At 40.5% G+C, this 21,022-nt stretch overlaps 1 protein-coding gene across 1 annotated transcript; it reads left to right on the forward strand.

Moving 5' to 3' along the window:
* The first annotated feature begins 932 nt into the window (after positions 1-932).
* LOC139730833 (TGF-beta receptor type-2-like) lies at positions 933-19,037 on the forward strand. Its single transcript, XM_071641705.1, has 7 exons — positions 933-954; positions 1,767-2,014; positions 2,945-3,122; positions 3,887-4,722; positions 13,111-13,252; positions 16,867-16,997; positions 18,820-19,037. The coding sequence occupies exons 1-7, from the start codon at positions 933-935 to the stop codon at positions 18,997-18,999; spliced, it is 1,737 nt and encodes a 578-aa protein (XP_071497806.1). The 3' UTR covers positions 19,000-19,037.
* Positions 19,038-21,022: the final 1,985 nt, after the last annotated feature.

The following is a 21,022-nucleotide window of genomic DNA, read 5'->3' on the forward strand; positions in this document are numbered from 1 at the left end:
CGCCGTTCTGTTATCATCGATGAATTAATTACACATGCAGGAATCTTTGAACTTTATATACATTTCCTTTTATTCTAATCCATCACTGATTATGCGAATCACGTTGTGTCGTGATCATCTCTAATCTTTACCGAGGTGAAATTTTGACTTTCACAGAGGCGTGTCTCAATCACTAGTGAAAATCAGTTACATGAGGAGCGTTCACCCGTGGTAAATTTGTCCTGAAATTGCCTTTTTCCATCGTCAAACTGCACGATTAATGCCAAGCTATTGTGTGACTTCGGGATTTGAAATTACATCGGCGCTCGTGCCAGCCTTCAACAATTTCCATTGGACTGCTAACTTCGGAATCTTCTGAAAAGCTTATCAAAATAGGTCGGGTTTCGCCCTCATGATCGTCGTTCGCCAGTAGCGTGCGCGCTGTCTTTTCCCAAGCTCTCTCGAGGTTACATTTCTAGGTTAATATCCGGTTGTCTGATGATTTCGCGCGTAATTTCCTTAAGTAATGCCAGGGAAAGCCGATAATACTTCCAGTCAGACTTTATACTAACTTGCCGACATAATTTTGCTTCACCGGTTCCACCTTTAAATCGTTTTGTTCCTAACAGATGATTATTACTAATTTATCTGTTTTCCGAAAGCACAAAAATTTGCCATGATCCTGCGTAGTACAGTCAAAACCTATCTATGGCGGCCATCCAGGGGAGACGAAAAAAGTGAGCGTTATAGCTAGGTGGCTGCTGGATTGACTGGGTCTTTAACATGGCTTTTCTTTCGAGGCCGGGTATTGTTTTTAGTGGCCGTATACGGCAGGTGGCCGCTATGGTATGTTTGACTGCATATGAAATACATAATTGTATTCTTATCCAATTCTTATATCCATATTCTTATCAATAATCTAAGCTTTCGGGAAAAATTGTGGCAAGTCTGAAATGAACCATGATGGCGACAACAGTAAGTTACATGCATATCAATAGGTAAGGAGGCCTTTGTGTTCTGTTTTCAGGACTTGAAGAAAATAATGGTTATTTTTTTCTGAAAGTCTTCTGTGGGATCAGAGATGCTTGCCAGATCTGGCACAATGGTGGTGTTCTGATAGAAGACAACATTCAAGATGGTTATTCAAACTCATGAAATTCTTCCGTCGAGATGTTTTCATTGCAACTGATTGACAAATTGCCCTACTTCGACGTAGATAAGCACTGAATTGATCAGTGTTTTAGTAGTAGCCATGATAAAAAATCATGGGCGTACATACTCGGGCGTACTCGGGCGTACTATTTACGTCGATGTAGGGCAATTTGTCAATCAGTTGCAATTCAAGATGGTTGTATCCAATACTGACTTTCTGGTTTCTCCGACTTCGCCCACAGATCACGAATTTCATACACCAATCATTTTTTTTTAATCTTCTGCGGTTCTACTTCTATATAATTTGTAGTTAGGATCAATTCTCCTCAAAGAGTGATTTTTCCATAATCTTTCAATAGAAATCAGATGTACGTGAAATACGTGCTTGTACATCATATGGACGTAAGATTATTTGTTTTCAACATAATACAATATTTTCGTTGGTATGGGTGTAGAAAATGGATTTTCAATTTCCATTGCTAGGATACTGTCGCGTCTCATCATCTTCTGTTCCTCTCTTTTTCTCCTCGTCATCTACCTTTGTATCATTCTCTCTCTGTCCCTTCCCTCTCTCTCTATCTTTCTATATCCATTGATTTCGTTTAATCTAAAATTATTTTTAATCAAACCCACAGCAGCGCTGCTGCTCGTAACGGCGACCCTGGTGGACGTGGCCGCGGGAGTTCAGTGCCTGAGCTGCGTGGGAGCCGGCGCCGTGGAGTGTGAAGGGGACACGTGCGTGGCGACGAACTGCACCACCGAAGTCCACTGCCTGGGCTACTGTATGACAATCACCTTTTCCTACATGGATGGCAACATTCAAGGCATGCACGTGTGTGTGAATGACACGGACACGTTGGATGTGAAGGGACATTATTGCCAGGTGGGAGTTTCTGACTTTTATTCAATTCAATTATTCAATTCAATTCAATTCAATTCATTTCCATTCAATGCAATTCAATTCAGTTCAATTCAATTCCATTCCATTCAATTCAATTCCATTCAATTCATTTCAATTCAGTTCAATTCAATTCAATTCAATTCAATTCAATTTAATTCAATTCTATTCAATTCAAACTTTATTTTCGCTTTTTTTTTCAACAGCATATAAAGAATACGTAAATTTGACATGCATTCTATGTAATGATACAAAGGTAGCAAGAATAACATGTTTATGTCTGTAGTCGTTACAAGATGAGGCATAACTTATGCAAACATATTTATACATTATGTGAAAAAAAAATCTTTATGTAGCCAAGTCATCTACGATATTTTTTGGGGGGGTGGGGTGGGGAGGGGGTTGTTCCCATTCAGTTTGGATTAACTACGACATTTAAGTAATATTTACGAAATGTTGTTGGCAAGAAATTTTTCAAGAATAGTCCAGATCTCTGTAAAGTGAGATTTTTTTTTTCATATTTAGGAAGTAGATCTTAAGGTAAAGCAGTAGAACAGAACCTCCAGATCAGCAGAAATTTGAGCGAAAATTTGATGAAGTTGAGAAAGTTTGAAAATCGCATGATCAACACAAATCAAACATCTCCTGGGAATATTCACTTCACTACACTGAATCAAATTAGTCCTTGTAATCTATTTTATTCATTGTAGTTCAAGTGAATATTATCCCTCAAAGTCCTATAATGTTACGACTTCTAATCACTACTAAGGCTTACATTACATCTGCTGTATTATGCTTATTTTATTTTGTCTGTCCCTTTCGAATCCCCCGTAACTCTATTCCCTCCCCCGTAACTCTATTTCCCTCTTCTTTTTCTTCATCCTCCTCCTTTCTTTCAACCCTTCTCTTCTCCAGGCTGTTGCTGAGGACGCTAGCTCTATATCCGAGTGGACATACTCGTGTACCTGTGTCAGCGATCGCTGCAATGCCATTCTCTACACCCCGGACGCTACCCTACCACCTATACCCAGTGATACAGCCACCACTCCACATCCACCGAAGATCACCAAGCCGATCCCGCATACCAAAACAGGTAGCGTTGCCAACTTCCGTCTTGGCGGTTACCTTAGAGATTTTGAAACTTTTCTCTTCCTGAAAATTCCATTGTTCATTTGTTGATGTTCGTTTGTTTTTTTAATCAGTTGTGTTTTGGTTCTTCGCTGTGTGTGTGTGTGTGTGTGTGTGTGTGTGTGTATGTATGTAGGCCCTATGTATTTGGGTGATCCAAAGGAGAATGCTTGAACTGTTTTCATTCTTGAAGTGTTGGACTGTTGTGTTCACCTATTTACCTACTGTTTCATGCCCACTTCATCATTCCACCTATAACACACACTATTTCATGCTCACCTCACCTCGGCCAAACCACCTGCCATGTCCAATCATCACTTCTCCTATCACATCCACCTGCCTACATATCCGCACTCACATCCTAGATTATGTTTCGTACTCAGAGACCACCAATGCATCTCCATGTGCAGACATATAGCAGACCGGAATGATAAAAGAAGTCACTAACCCTCCCAACCCGCACGATGAAAGGACCTGTTGCAATAATAATTCAGCATGCTCCGCACTTTTGTAGTGTATTGATAGACATCCCAGAGCACAAAGTATTATCGTGACCTAGGCTTGATATAAATCCGGGTGTTTTATTCCAAACTATTGTACAGTATGCGCACTCAGAACTAGTGTACGGTAAAGCATAATTATACGTAAGCATAGTCATAGTTTTCAGAACGACTGAAGAGAATATCGAGCTAGTTATTCATTTTAAAGGGTTTGAAACATCGTTCACAGACCCAGATGGCGTGACGGGCGTCGAGAAGGGTCCCCTGATCGACCGAGAGATTCTCATCATCGTCGTCTGCTCCGTCGTCCCCGCCGTCCTGCTCAGCGTGGTCATCGCCGTGGCCGGCTACATCCACTTCACGCGATACCGACAGCCGCTGATGGACAACAACACGCAGACGCAGACGAGCAACACGGAGAGCACGAGCATCGATATGACCACGGACGAGAGTGAGACCAAGCATCTGGGCGAGAACACACCGCCAGACAGCCCCCTCCACCTCAACGGGAACTACCTACCTATCAATCTGGACAGCCTCATCGGCAAGGGTCGATTCGGTGCCGTCTGGCGGGCCGACTGGAAGATCAACAACGGCACCAAGGAGCGCGTCGTGGCCGTCAAGGTCTTCTCCGAGTACGACTCGGCGTCGTGGAGCGTCGAGAAGGAGCTGTTCACCGACCACTCTGTCATGATGCGACACGAGAACATCGTCCAGTTCATCTCGGCCGAAGTGCGACTGGTGAACCCTATCAGCGCACAGCGCCAGTACTGGCTGATCACCAAGTATTACAAGAACGGGTCACTACAGGAGTACCTTCGGCAGCGCAAAGTCAACTGGATCGACCTGTGTAAGCTTGCGGGCTCTGCGGCCCGAGGGCTGGCCCACCTTCACGCCGAGACCTATGGGTCCCAGGGCCTGCACAAGGTGCCAGTGGCCCATCGAGACCTCAAGAGCAGCAACGTGTTGGTGAAGGATGACGGCACGTGTGCTATTGCTGACTTCGGGCTCGCTATTCGACTCGATCCCCAGTCCTCCACGGACCAGCTGGCCAACAGTGGACAGGTAAATGTTTCTGTGCAATATTCAACCTGTATATTCATTAATATTTACATTCTGTCTGCTTAGTGCAATTACAGGAATCTTTTGTAAAGATCTTCGACTTGCGTTCAATATTGACCATTAGCATCTCTTCGTTTTTGTAGAAATCTCAGTGCTTTGTTTGTTACGCTACATCCACCACAAGTTTTAGATAAAAGATATTAAATGAAAATTCTCTCACCCACAAAACGTTTTTCTTTTTTTTTCTCTCACTCAGAGGTTACACGTTTATGCAATATTACTAGAATAGCACATGGAGATTAAACACACAAACACACACATACATACACACACGCACACTTTTATCGACGAAATGCTTCAAGACTGAAAATTCTGTAAACGTATCTTCATCAAAGTTCGGATTTGTGAATTGTCGGGAGAAGTTAATGTTTGAATTACTTAATGGATTTAAAGAGGTATTGAAGTAGATCGGCTCCTATTCTTAACGGCAAGCACAACGGAACTCAATACTTTTAATCACTATTGTGTTATCTTTCATTTAAAAAAAGATATACAGACTGGACAAGCTCATTGCAATCATATTCCCCAAAGCAGGTCGTCCCCATGCACATTAATCCGTCAAAGTTTGTTCATAGGGGTATTTGGTTTTCCGCCTCTTCACTAGCACAATGCTGCGTCATCTCGGAATTGGCTGCCTGCCATCCCTGGAGGGGAGGGGTGAAGGTGGGGGTTGAGAAATAATGCTCTTGAATTATCATGATAATCCTGCGATTTGTTCGTGTGTAGGTTGCGACACGTCTGCTCCACGTTTTGCCCAAGATGACATCAAGTTTGATCATAGTAAATACCGTTGTAGAAGGAAAAAGAAAACAGAAGTAGTTTGATCTGATGACTAGCTGGCTTGTTAATGTCAAGAAACTTATAAGGGATTACAGGTTAATTTATTTTGGTTCATTAGATTAGAAGTTACTTCAATAATTTTATGAATCACGAACAACTACAGTACAATGACGGGCCTCAAACAAGATAACATATATTATCGGCAGTCTAGCAGCGCAAAACTAAGTAACGAAAACAAGAAACTCTCCCCAAAGTATAAAAGAATACCAACATAAAACCCAGAAAACACCCTGCCACCTCCCCCCCCCCCCCCCCGAAAAAAGAACACAGCAAAGGAAAGAAATTGATATCAGAGTTTTTATTGATACTCACATGATGCTGTAGCTGAAACATGAACTTGGGTTTTTCTCTTTTCCGATTTACTGAATACCGCATCACACTGTTCGTTTCCCCAAATTCCACATTTTGAGCTCCATGAGGTAAACAACATCCACAATCCTGACAATTAGATGGTTTGCCATGGAAACGTACATTATAAATGCCATATCATTCACTCTGAAACTTCACCCGAAAGCTATGAAAGGAGAAACCGCCGATTTCTCGGATTCCACGCGAACATTTAGGTCATAGATCATGCTGTAAAAACACCCTACATCTTCTGCATATAATGTAGTCACATGCGTGGGCAGGGTTTGAATTGCTACTGCTCGGGCGAAAGAAAGACAGAATGTCTTTTGTTTTGTTTTGTTTTGCGTGAGAGACACGGAAGTGCCTGACTTATGGAGAAGAAGTCATGAAACTTTGTGACTATGCAAAAACATATCTTCTTTGCGTTCTGCGTGATGTTATCTATTACAAATTCTCGAGTTCCTCAAAATTGCGATTTTCATGCAGTCGGTGCACGGTTGGGTTTCTATATACGTGGTACTTTCTATTTGTATTCATTTTAGAATGGTAACATGGTAATGGTAATAACAACGATTTTCATGAGAAGAAGAAGAAGACAAAGAAAACAATAAAGATGACATCGTCGATGGATACGAATTAACTTGATTTATTCTTAATATCGGATCTGTTTTTTCTGACAGCTATACCTTTTGCACAATTCACTTTTCAATTCAATTCATTTTATGCTCATTCTTTTTTTTTTCCAACAAAACATTATATGAAAGCCAGATATTATTCAGGGTGAACTCATATCTATAAAACATAATATCAAGTATTGTGAATAATCTTAGGTATACATTTGACTGTGAAAAAAATCTTTAATCCTTAAGAGAAACACAAGAATAAAAAAAGAAAAGAAAAAGATTGCCCGTATTTGCTATGGTGGTTTAAATCCAGACCATGGTTTTGAATTAAACCACCTTAATTTTACGGGCCAATTGTGTCCAAGGGTGTATACACACACTGGACTTTAAAAAAAAAAAATCATCGTAATTGAGATACTGCCATAAGTTTGACAGTGATAGTGATTCATTTTCCCCATCACAGGAGGAAATCAAGATCCTCATATTTTTATTTCCATTCTTAACTGTATTTGCATTTTTAACCGAAAAACCGAACAAGCGCGGCTGTAATTTTGAAAACTTGGGGCGCGGTTTTCACGCGAATATTTATCGGGACATTATTGCCAAAGTCAAGGCGCGTGCTGTTTCGTTAGCTTAGGAATAATTTTGCAAAAGCCGTCATACAACTTTGCTAGAAATGAAAAATAAAAATTGGAATTCTAGTAAGTACTTTCACAGGCTCTCGAAGAATGGTAATGACGGTCACTTACATTATCACAGATGAAGTGATTATGACGTGATGTTTGTACAAGTCTCCCATTCGCTTGCTCACAAAATAATCTGCATTGAATTTCCTGTTTTGACACAATTTCAAGAAGACAAAAAAAAAATGAAGTCTTCTACACTATACACCGACGTACCGTGATCTACCAGAGTTGTAACGACTTTAATAGGATGATGCTTTCTTAAAAGGAAAAGCAATGAAAAGGGTTTTGATTGTTTTATAGTATAAGAAGAGAGTGATTTATTGGGGATATCGCAGGGCGATGACGTCATCGTTTTGTATAATGTCATTCTTTAACTCATATCACTGTTTTACATATGCATGTTAATCTTCAACATCTTCGTTTTTCATATTCTTATAATAAACCTATCATTGTTCTATTTAGTTCAGTTTATTTTTATCAAAGTCAATTTGAACACGGAGTTGATGCTGTTTATTTTTTCTTTTCCGTGAGATGATATTACTCATATTTCCATGGAAACCTGAAGATAAAATCGTGTATGAGGCTAGTACCTCCTTGGATCGACTTTCGCAGATGAGCATGAGCACAGAATTTTTGCAGACTTTCATGTGTGGACTGACGTTTGACCCCTACGCCGTCAATCATCAAAGAATGTTTATTTCGAACGGGCGCGCTCCCGATCAGGTCTCGGGATTCGCTCACAGTTTTCCTGCATGACGAAAGTCAGATGGGATGAGAGTGTGACTAACGAAAGGGTAGACGTAAGACCTTTTAATCTTTGAAGAGTCTCTGGATTCTTGTTTTATCATCTCTATGTTCTGTTTATTATGTCAGTCTCCCATGCGGCACCATGAGGAGAATTAAAAAAAGGAAAATGACACTGTCAATTGTTTGTATCCATGACAACGATATGAAATCATCTCCGGAACATGATGGCGCGCTGATAAGACGCTATCAAAGACAGAGAAAACTAACAACGAATGACATGATTCATGTTTGACAACGGCTTAAGCAAGTGTTAAGTTCTTTGTCCTAACATTACTGTCTGTTGGAAATTCTGTCATCATTTTTTAGCTACTTATTTGAAGCGTGAGTTAATGCTCATTTCAAATTTTGCCTTCACGCAATGTAATAGAGGGGTGCACTTAACGAGACCGACACCCACGAATCATACGGCCCACGAGTTATACAGCCCACGAGTCATACAGCCCATGGTTTCGACACTATTTAAAGCAAACAAGGTCCACGAGACCTATGTAGTGTCGAACTCGTGGGCTGTTTTTACCTAGTGTCCAACTCATGGGCCTTTAGTGTCGAACCCATGGGCTTTATGACTCGTGGGCTGTATGACTCGTGGGTGTCGGTCTCGTGGGATGACCCCTAAGGGAACTGGTGGTATAGACGAGAAAGCAGCCCATATTTCTTTTCAAACTGGACACATTTTTTTTCATTTCATTTAATTTATTTGGCAAAATATAAAACAATATTTAAGTCATTACAAAGAAACAAACATTAAATGCCAGGGCTCCTAAGACGAAAGTGCTTAGGATAGCTGGAGCCCTCAAGTAAAAAAAAAGAAGTAAAATACATTCAACCATCACTTGTAGTGATATGGACCAAAGCATGGATACATCATCGCACAATGCCTTTAAAAGTTAATTTGATGAAAGTCTGTTGACATGAACAACACAACTATAGGCTTGCAGGTTAGCCTTTCATAAAAGGAATAAGACATCTCATCACTCCCAAATGTATGACAATCTGAGATTTTTTTCTTCTCTTTTTTTAAATTGAAAATTGCAGGAAGTCGCGCCATTCACTTCAGCACGTTATATCCTCGTTAACAGGTTGATAAGTGTGACGAGTGTGTTTATGCAATTGTGACCTTTTGACTCGCCGCTTTATCACCCTTGACTAATCGGTTTCCTCAGTTTTTGTGGATACATCAGGATTTTATTGATCTAAACGGACATTCAGCTCAGAGAAAGACAAACAGCGAGAAAGTGACTTTTGAGAGAGTTAAGCGGCTGACTTAACTTCAGCCAGGAAAACTTTGCCGGAAGCGGATATTTGTAAGAAGGACAGGAACAATTTTCGAGACCTGCTCGTTTTCATTTCAGCAATTAGGCCATAAAGGACTTTGAAGGAGCTATTTGATATTTGGCAGAAGTTGTCCCTCGTTTTGATGGTTCACTTGCACTGACTGATTCGACACTATAAAAACGCTTTCTCGAAATAAACGGAATCCGAATAACGGAAATACATATGCATTCGCGTGTGACCTAGCGAAAACAGAAAAAAGGAAGTTTAGGAAAATGACAGGTTACAGTACTTTGTACCCACCCTTGCAAGGTCGCTGGTGTACAAAAACTTCCCCATCAAATTGAAGATACTAATCTGTGCATAGTGCCCTTTAGAACACTCTGAAGAACTATAATAAAATCTGATGCTTCTAACGTTTTTCTTGAAATCCCTAACGATATATAACGACATGACGAGATTTTACCTGATATGCGAAGTACTAGTCATGGTGTGGTCATCATGATTCACTAAAATTGCTTAGAAAAAAAGAAAATAACAATTTCACTATGATTGTAAAACAGTAGCATCACTGAGATCTATACTTCATCGAATAGAGCATGTACAGAATGCCGAATCTTTCTCCTCACTTATCTGAGGAAAAATGTTTGGTTCGGAAAGAGGGAACTATCAGGATCATGAAAAAGCATTTGGAAAAGGCATTCACATCAGAATCAAGATTTAAATCTTAAGTTAAAAGAGAAGATGTTTATCAAACACCTCCGTGAGTCCAAGAGAACTGATCCGGCGAAACTCAGCGTGTGTATAGGATCTTGACACTGTCATTCAAACACGGCGTGAGGAGTCAATGATTTATCAGCGAGGAAAATGACATGAATAAGTCATTGTTATGACAGCGTAGCAAACATTCCAACCTGATATCATTTCGGTTGAAAAAAAAAAAAGAAGGACCCTTTGGCGGAATTGCTATGAGCTCGAACAGTGTACGTTGGCAATTTACTGTTATGACATGAACAAGTCATGGAAAATATTTCTGTTCGGTAATAGATACGGATCTCTCTCTGGATTTGTTTTTGACATAATATTTTTGGGTGGATTACGTTTAATTGGTCGCCATCTGCATGAGAAAAACAGAGCAAAACAATAGAGGTGTCCTTTTTGCCCCTAGAAGAAAAACTTGGTCCTACTGAACTGTGGGTTGGTTTTCCTGAAGCATATCCACGTGAATGCGAAAACTAAATATTGTGACAGCTGACTGTTCCTGGTGGAGGTTCGCCTTTCTTATTTTGTTGGGTGTTTTTCGCCGAGCTGCTGTGTTTTGTTAAAACACTGCTCTTACTAAAAGAAAAAGAAACTTAAAAGTATGTATGTCATTCCGATAACACTGATGTGTTTGGTTGCTACATGGGCATATTGTGAACTACTGCACTACTTTTCCAGTCCATCAACAAAATTTAGGATAACACATCAAATATAATCAAGGTCATACAATGTAACAAAATACTTGACTTGGTTTAAATTTCTGGAATTTCTTGAGGTGAATTCATGGCCCAGCTACACCATTGTATGATTACGTACATAAGTTGCAGCTTGTCCATAATGTCTTAAGCGTTTTTACATAGATTGTGTACAGCTCAGTTATCGCAGAAAACTTCCGCAAGCATTAGAAAATTTCTTGGATGATAACGTATTTAACCGATACGCAATGCTAAGAAGATGTTGGCATTTCGTTAAACTAACTGCCCGGCAAACGTGAGTTGAGTACGAGTTACAACTTTTGACTTGCTTTCGCCATTAATGACACGGACGTTGCCGTGGCAGGTAGTTCTACGCATTCGTAATTCACATACACTGCAATCATCCATCTTACAAGCCAATAATGACATTATCTGAGGCCGGTAGCACCGGCAAGGGAGCACTGAACTTGCGAGAGCATCCCGTAATCGCAAACAAGTTTACATCTTCGTTTTCATGTTGTGTTTTGTGAGCTCTTTCCTTAGGATCGTGATACGCATTTGGACGATAATATTTAGAAAACTCTCAAGTGTCTACCACCCCGGAGTTCAGATTGCTCCCTATTGTTAAAAGCGAGTACACTGTTATCATTATCAACCCGTGACACGCCACGAGAACACCTGTGCTACTGGAATGGTGTTCAAGCAGAGGGAAACGGAAGTTGCCCTTGCACTCACCCCGAAATAAAATGATAAGCGAAAGCCAAAGGTACTAAAGAAAGGAAACGTGCCTAATCTTCCCCTAATTCCTCTTGATCAAGGTGCGGAAGACTCGCAAAACACCATTGTTCTTTAGGATTCACCCATGTATAGTTTTGTTTCTTCTTTTTATAAGATTCAACGTATACCGCACTCCTAAAGTCGTGATAATTTACAGTTCGTTATTCCGAAGGTTAGTTATTCCGAAGGTTCTTTAGTCCGAAGGTTCTTTATTCCAAAGGTTCGTTATTCCGAAGATCAGTTATTCCGAAGGTTCGTTAATCCGAAAATGTGAAATGTGATCCGAAAATGGCTTGTTATTCCGAAGGTTCGTTAATCCGAAAATGAAACAAAGCTCGTTATTCCGAAGGTTCGTTACGGACCCTATTTCATTGTCGGATCAAGGAACCTTCGGAATAACGAACCCTATTTCATTTTCGGATTAACGAACCTTCGGAATAACGAACCCTATAATATTTCATTTTCGGATAAACGAGCCTTCGGAATAGCGAACCCTATTTCATTTTCGGATAAACGAACCTTCGGAATAACGAACCTTCGAATAACGCCACAAATGTTCGGATTAACGAACCCTTTTTCATTTTCGGATTAACGAACCTCTAGGAATAGGGAATTTGTGTGTTTCGGATTAACGAACCTTCGGAATAACGAACAGCACCCGTCGGGATAACCCTTGAGCTAACCTGCTTCTTCTTCTTGGTGGTGGGTGGTGGTATGTGGTAGTAGTTGTGGTGGTGGTTTTGGGTTCATAGCTCCTCTTGTCAGCACTGAGAGGTAGCCATGACTTATTGTGTAATCTGTATTTTCATCTTGAATCCTTAAGAGGAGATTTATGTCAAGGACGCCACCAGTGGCCAGATGCCCATATTCCCCTTTTTAATGGTTTTGTTTGTTTGTTTGTTTGTTTCGTTTCGTTTCCGTCTGAGAAGATGGCTGGATAGCACATACAGTATTCAGCTGCAATAACTGGTCTTCCATGGGGTCCAGTTGGATATCAGGTGGGACCACTTCACCGGGTTAAACACCCCGCTCTTTGCTATGAATAAATGAAGCGGAATCTTTTATGTGCATGAGTTGTAACTCTCACACATGGGACCTCCATTTTATGTCCTATCCGAGGGACAGAGTGTTTTGCCTCTTACTAGAGGGGACGGTATGTTTACACACAACATTGCTCAGCGGGACTCAGGAATCGAACCGGGGTCCTTTGGATCGTGAAGCAGACGCGCTACCGATATAGATATCAGTATGGGTCGAACTTGTCCTCATCTTTCTATGAATACACACATACTTTTGATTGATGTCTTTCTCATGTATGCTTTCCAACAGAGCAGGGTCCGTTAGCTCGTTTAATACTGACAATAATAACAGATAATACCGTCATCATATTATTTAATGATCATTAGTGGAAGTGGTGTTAATCCTATCAACCTGCATCGTCATTACATAATATAATGCTAGTATTTTGCCATTAACTTTGTTCGTTTGTCTTTTTTTCCCTTGTTCCCTGCAAACCTCCAGGTTGGCACGCCTCGCTACATGTCCCCCGAAGCCTTGGAGTGTAAGGTCAACTTGCAGGACATCGAGTCGTTCAAACAGATGGACCAGTACGCCCTGGCGCTCATCCTCTGGGAGATCGCATCCAGATGCACCGTCCTGGCAGGTTTGTGTGCACCTTCTCCCTTTTCATTTTGTCTCCCTCCTCTGTCTCCTCTCAATGTCTTTGATACACCATCTTCTTCTTCTTTTTTTTTTAATCTCCCCTCATCTACCAGTAATTTGTTGGTCTATGATTTCTTCTTACCCCCTCTTTCTCTACGTTCCATTTCTGCGTTCCTTCTCTACTGACGTTCCATGATGTAGTGACTTTTTTTTTCAGGGTGTTTGTTTCGGGTAAGATAGGTTAGTTATAGGTCTCCATGTCTTAGTTTCTTTTGTTTTTCTACTTTTTATGTATATCAGTCAATCACTCATATGATTTGTTGTATTACGTGGTGGGAGGAATGCGCCCTACAAGCACTGCTTTTTTATCCTTTATTTTGTATTATGATGAAATTTATGTATTCAATTTTTGTAAATGTTTATATGTTTCTGTTGGAAATGGGAAAAATAAGTAAATAAATGAATGAATGAAAATATCTATTTCTTGTCTTTGATAACTTTTTTTTTCCCAGTTCCCTTGAAGCAACGGAGTGTATAGTGTTGCTCTGTATCCCCGTCGTACCATTTACAATGCATGGCTGAAATCTCCACTTTCGATATATTTCATAGTTTCAATAGTTTATTTATTGCCATTAAAAAATACATGATTCAAAGCGGTACATGTGTCAATTTGACTTTCATCCGAACGGGAAGGACAGTTCATTGAACACAATATAAAATACATGCCGAATGGTATTATGACAAAAAAAAGGAACGATGCACACTTTGTCACGGTAACAAAAAAAGAAGAAGAAGAAGAAGAAGAAGAGGAAGAAGAAGAAGAAGAAGAAGTAGAAGAAGAAGAAGAAGAAGAAGAAGAAGAAGAAGAAGAAGAAGAAGAAGAAGAAGAGGTAATCATAATGATGGAAAAGAGTGTTCCACTAAAAAGCCAAGCTTATAGGATATTGAACACTGGAATGAAAACAACAACAACACCAATTTACCAATGAAATGTATTTATATTCAATTTATGTACCATATTCAGGCATTTAAGCATTGATATATGATGCGGATTTAATACAAGCATACGATCAAAAATATTTGTTTTATAATGCAAATAAGATATATTGTAACATTTTATGGCACAGAAACGATTCAAGGATCATGTCCTCCTCCCCCCCCCCCCCCCATCACTCCCACGCACATTCTCTCCACACGATGTCGAGCAGGTGGAGGGATAGAAGGGTTTTTATTTTGGACTCCCCGCCATATTTCCATCATCTCCATACACACCCAATTATGTCTGTGGCTGACGAATGTCATGATTTCTAGCAGTGCGAGATTTTGATGAAAACAATATTTCAGGGCATGCTTATGCGCAGAAGAGCAACGAAGGGGGAAATCCCTGGAACGGGTGTTAATTTCTTTGGAGTGACTCACTTCAACTTTCTTGATTAATTACAGCTTTTTCTGGTTTCTAGGAGATGTGGAGAAAATAAAATTCGAAAGTTCACTATTTGCTTATCACTCTCGTCATCGCAGATCACCCTGGAAACGAAACGATTCTTTTCCCGTGCGTGATTCATAAAAGACCATGAAGTTTTCTGAAATTTAATAACCTGGAATGGCATTTGATATCAATCGATCAGCTGGTATTGATTGAAGAAAATATCAAGATTTCCCGGGGTAGTGACCCTATTTTCCATTTATTCTTTTTATATTTTAACAGTTAAAAATCTGCTAAGGGACTTTTATTTTTCATTTCTTATTTTATCATTATTATTATTATTATTTTATTTATTTATTTATTCATTTATTTATTTATTGGTGGGGGGGGGGGGGGAAGGAGGGGGATCGCCTATATAAAACTGTGCCTGGCACACATTTCGAATCCCAATCAGGAAAGGAGAGGGGTGGGGTAGGGGGATAGCAAAGTCCCGCCAAAGATGTGATAAGCGCAACATGTGTACTGCCCTCTATCAGAACCAATAGCTAAATGCGTCACCCACAAGGCTTGATGCCTGAAACAACTAGTCGCTCGAGGCATGCAGCACCTAAAATCACAGAACATTGTCAGAAAGAAAGAAAAATCTATAGTAATAAGTTTTGTCTTTTGACAAAACGTTTCCTGAGAATAAAAGTCGGAAAAGGAGTTAATTTACATTGATAAGATAGGAGAAATTCCATGGTATACAGGCCTACTGATAATTTAGCTGTTCGTACTTATATAGCGCATCATACATTTTGCTCTTGAAGTATGAGAAAAGAAAAATGGAAGGCACTAAATAGGAATACAAGTGAGTTAGTATAGGACTACGGTTATACTGAATGTTTTGAATATGGATGTTCTCAAATCAGCTTTAGATCCTTCAACAAGAATAATTGTTAACGTTACCAGGAAAAGTAAACTGTTCCCCATTAACAGCTATATGATTGCAAGAACAAGATGTTTCGTCCATCACGCTTCTAAATCAAAATAGAATGTAGCTCCGTCACTTTTGCTTGGCCACAGTTTTGAAGAAAAAAAAAGATATCAGCCTGGAAAACATTCTCTCCGTACCGTCGAACTGTACAGATGGAGTTAACACATTTATAATCATGTATCATTGCGTCTGACTGTGAACCGTGTTATGACTTTTTGATCTTATCATTACACCCGCTTCTTGCTACTTCCTGTGTAGACGATATCAGTTCGCAACTTTCTCTGACCCCCCCCCCCCCAGCGTGCAGTGCATAGTATATGGATTGGTCTGAGATGAGCCAGGGTCGCTTAGCAACGGAGTCATCATCTTTCTGACGCCAAATACCCGTCGCTTCGTATTTACGCCGCATAAAGCCAAATGTCTGCGAATGCTAAGAGTTGCCAACTACACTACAAATTATTGAAAGAACATGGAAATAGTTGTATAGCTGGTCGATGACCTAGGAATTTTGTAATTTCCATTTTTTTTTTCTTAAGGGTGGGGGATGAGGGAAGTTGAGAAAGAAAAAAGGTATTAGAAAGTTGTACATCTTCTTTTTGAACTTTACTTCCATAATCGTGCAGTCTTCTCCTTTTTCTTCTGTCGTATACATACAAAGGGGAGGTCACAACCTCGTAGCTTAAGGTCCGAGTTTCTAACGCAGTCCAGCACAGCATCACTTGGTTTGACAAGTAAGCCCTCCTGGAGGTGGCAGTCCTCCACGTCCACGATGTGACGCAGGGTTTGGTCGGGATGACCGCAGTCACACGAGGGGCTAACTAAGACCCCCATGTATGTGGACGAGGACGGCATGATGGCCTGTCCTTGCATGGATGGTTTGGATGCGGTTCGTGCAGTATGCAGTCCCAATCACAACCTCCTCAATTAAGCAAATTCCAGTCAGCTATTACGGTCGTTTAATTTCTTTTTTTTCCTCCCAAAATCTGGCACGATCTGCCCAAATGTCGTCAGAAACAATACAGGTCGTTGAACAAATTTACGTCAGTGATGATTATGTCTACTTCACAATTTTTGATAACGTTTATGTTCTAACATTCCAATTATGTATGTAAGAATATATATGCATGTGCGTTTATATATAGGCCCTTTTGAGTTGGGTATATTATAGGTACTATGACTGTCCTAATTAGATTTCTCTGTGTTCTCTGTTCAGATTGCAGCGACTACGAGCTACCGTTCAACAGAAGTCTCGGGGAGAGACGGGCGAGTCTCGAATGCATGAAGGTGTTGGTGGTACAGCGGAGGGAGCGGCCGCCCATCACCAGCGAATGGCTGAAGAACCCGGTAAGATGTAGAAATGGACCTTAATCCTTCAAATGCACCCCGCCCCATGTTCGATTTGGCCTCAATGAATAAAGTGAAATCTAACAAACAAAAAGACATAGGTAGTCAATGAAAATTGATTGTGCTTGAGATAAGAAAGTATGGAAAGTTTTACGTGAGAGTGATTTCACGAAAGTTTACAGTGATGATCAGTTGCAACCACATACATAAACATGAAGATGAGATGAGTTGATGACGTCATCGCCTAAACAAGCCTTCCATCGACCGTCACACAAAATCTTTACTGAATTTCCTTTGTTGACATGATATCAAAAAGAAACATTTGTGTCGTATATATGCATCCAATCATCCTGTGGTAAAAAGTTATAATATATTAAATGGGGTAGGATAGGGCTGCAGTTGCCGTTTATTGTAGAAGAAATACATGATTTTCATAATTTGTATGATTTTAGTGTGCGAAGTTATGACGTCATCATCTTATCCCATTTGTATACACCGCTGCGACAGTTGCGACCAATATCACTTCTCCGTAAACACACTGATTAAACTTTAGTTTTCCTCCTTTTTTGGAGTGGGGAGGGTATTCCATTGTAGTGAAAATTTGGTCATTCTGTTGATTTTATGGATCATTTTTACCAAAACCAAATTGAATATGACGTAACAGGGCACTTTAGGAGTTTGAAGCTCAACTGCGTCATCTGAAGTTTGTCTCATAGGTTTCAGCTGGAGAGAATGTTCTGATATTTGATTCTTTCTCATTCCACCTCCAACAAGACACATTATATATACTTCATACTCCTATTGGTAATGGACAAAGGGTAGATCCAGGGATAACTTGCTTTTTGGCGTGATGAATTTGGATTTTACACAATAAGTTCACCCGCCAGGGGTGCATTACGTAAAGTATAGGGCTTTTTACACTTGTAAATTTTTGCTTAGCCCCGGACCAACGGTGGGGCTAAGGGGGGGGGGGGGGGCCTTAGCCCCACCGTTGGTACGGGACTATCCTTAGCCCACTTTCTGTTTACACTCGTTTTTGCCAAAGTGGGCTAGCCCCACCGATAGTACGGTACTATCTGGCCCTGCAAAATAGCAGGGGTTAGCACCGAAATTGCGGTGCTAGCACCGCAATTGCGGTGCCAAGCAAGTGAGTGTAAACAGAACGAAAAAATAATCCTGGGCTAAGCGACGGAGACGAAGTCCGACCCTCACTGACCAATCAGAAACGAGGTAATCAAGTGCTGCCGGTGCGTGCGTGTACGTGTACAGTACACAGCGTAATTATGAATATTCATGTGGTTTGGAAAGTCCGGGGCTAAGAAATACGAGTGTAAAAAGGTCAGTTTTCTCCTTAGCCCCGGACAAGAGATAGTACGGGACTAATTGGCGAGTGTAAAAAGCTGAAAAAATTGGTACGGGACTAACGATAGGCCTGGGTCAGAGAAAGTCCGGGGTTAAGAAACACAAGTGTAAAAAGCCCTTACGAGGCGCAGAACACCACGGGTCTGCTATTCCGTGATGGAAATGGTGCCCTCTACCGAGTAAGCTGATAATTACCTATTTGTGGATGTGGATGGCTCAGATGAACGACAGTTCATAGCGATATGACCACTAATTATGATCCCAGTGGTCTCTGGGTATCATGAAATTCATATCCACTAATTCTGCTGCCGGCATTGCATCATTAACGAAGTAATTGCAAGGCGTGAACCAATCTGCGTGGTTTTCCCCTTCTTGGATCTTTATAAAAACAACTTTCTATAAGTCTTATCCAAGTCAGAGAGTAAACAATGTCCATTCTCTGTCTTTTTTTTTCACCTAGGGTATGACCATCGTAAAGAACACCATCGTGGATTGTTGGGACGAGGATCCAGAGGCAAGGCTGACAGCGTCTTGCGTGGAGGCCCGGTTCCAAGAACTAATTCTCTGGCACGAAGGAGAGCCACACGCCCAGTCCTTCTACACCAGCAAGGGCCAGAGAGGCAGGACCACGTTGGTCTAGCACACAGACCTGGTCTAAAGAAAGACTTTTTACTCTCTCTCGCGCGCGCACACGTCTATTTGGATGCCCGTGACGTCACTGACAAATTCAAGGATTGCCGTCTGACATCCGAACGCTCCTTCCCGTCATGCATCACGCGTTCGCTCTGACATGTCCACAGAATATTTATGACATTCGCCAAATATTCTTGTGGAGATCATAGTGTTTGCCACTGGACAAGCAGGACAGCAGAGGTAAAATCATGTCGCCCTTTAATGGAAATCGACATCGACGCACTAATGTTTCGACATCTTAAGCGATCTTAACATCCCTATGTCGCTGACAAGTGATCAACTAGAAACGCGTGATATTGTCCCGCCGGAAATAGCTCAGACTTGAACTGACTAGCTAAAAAAATTCTTGCTACGTCATCCATGACCGAAGATTTCAACTGAAAGCAGTACAATTAGATTGCAGAACTGATTTATCTTGTTAAATGACTTCACATTCAATTGGCATGCATCGTCTACTCCAATGAATCATGCAAACAAAGTTGCTCGAATTACTTCAACAAATCGTTAAAATGGTCATCGCGGTGTTAACCCCTTTCCTGCGAAAGTGTAAAATCACCGTGTAGAATTTGTGCGGAATGCAACACTTACTTCCAGGTAAAGGGATAAGCTTTGTCCAATCGCATCACGCAACCCACGTATATAGCGATAATCTACATTGAGATCATGAATCCACGTTATGAGTCATCATAAAATCATTAACAAAGTTTTTCTTCCTGATCGTGGGTAATATTGGGTCAGTCACCATGCCCCATGAGAAAATGAATGGTTGCTTAACTCCTTCTATGCCAGGGACTTTGGACAGTGTGTACAATGCTATGGGGTTTCCTTTGCCAACCGGCACCCACAGCATACGAAGGGTTAAGTAATTTCGCGAAACTGTGATATGATGTGGATCAAATTCTTATGTTGCCCGTTGGTCTTGAGTGTATATAGTCGACAAACCAAGCGGCAATATATGGCAGATTGATTCATATCAGCAAGTATGTATAGAGATTCGAGATGTACATAATTATTCACTTCTGTTCATAAATAATATGTCTTCTTGAGAGTATCCGAGAAGCTTATTCTTTTTTAGAATATTTTATATTATCACGACCATGTTGCATGCAATGTCTCATCAGTGTGTAATATAGATGAAAATATCGTTATATTATTATTTTTTGTGTGGAAAGGCTCTGATTATCGTGAAATGGTGCTAAAGCAGTGGATTATCTGATGGAGCTGATTTGAAAGAGAAACTATATAATGATAATAAAGCAATTACTGAGGAAGATGAAATCAACTTGACGAGCACTTTGCTATCAACACGTCATCGGTATCATGAGAGTCTTGATCTTTTATTTGCGCAAGAATTTAAATGATATCCTGATTTTGTTACAGTGTAAGCGATGCTATGACTATAATGTACCAAAAGTTACCATGACAACGCACATTTATATCTCTATAAGTGATTGACATTGCTATTGTCACCCATTCATTACCGATAACTAGCCACATCAGATATAACATAACAACAACAACAACAACAACAACAACAACAACAACAACAACAACAACAGCAGCAGCAGCAACTGGTTCTTCAAACCTAACACCTACAGAGATTTAGGCCACAAAATGTCACGCCTATCCCAATGTAACATGCATGTGGGCAACATCCAATACTAGTACCAGAGATCAACATGGCCTCGCTTCATGAAGTTGTAAAACTTGCAGTTTTCGACGATTGCGGTTTCCAAGTTGACAGCTGGGTTAGTAACCAATCATCTTCGTTTATCAGAGTTGCTGTCATGGTAACTACATTTGTTGCAACCTGAAATTATTGCAAACTTCTTTATGAAACATGCCCCAGAAGAATGATGTCTGCAGGTGCGCAGATGTTGTAATTCGTTAAAGATTGACGGCGAAAGAACTTTGAAAACGAGAATTTGTTATTCTGTTTGCATCTGAAATTTATTGAATTATATGTTTTA

This window comes from Diadema antillarum, unplaced genomic scaffold (assembly GCF_040938485.1).
Source record: "Diadema antillarum isolate AM-2024a unplaced genomic scaffold, OU_Dant_1.0 seq00000338_RagTag, whole genome shotgun sequence".
In the NCBI taxonomy this organism is placed as follows: Eukaryota; Metazoa; Echinodermata; class Echinoidea; order Diadematoida; family Diadematidae; genus Diadema; species Diadema antillarum.

Excerpts from the sequence above, each read along its gene's own strand:
- LOC139730833 (XM_071641705.1), top strand. The coding sequence starts at position 933 with ATGAACCATGATGGCGACAACA. Across the intron at positions 2,015-2,944 it reads TGAAGGGACATTATTGCCAG|GCTGTTGCTGAGGACGCTAG; the intron begins GTGGGAGTTTCT and ends TCTCTTCTCCAG. Across the intron at positions 13,253-16,866 it reads CAGATGCACCGTCCTGGCAG|ATTGCAGCGACTACGAGCTA; the intron begins GTTTGTGTGCAC and ends TTCTCTGTTCAG.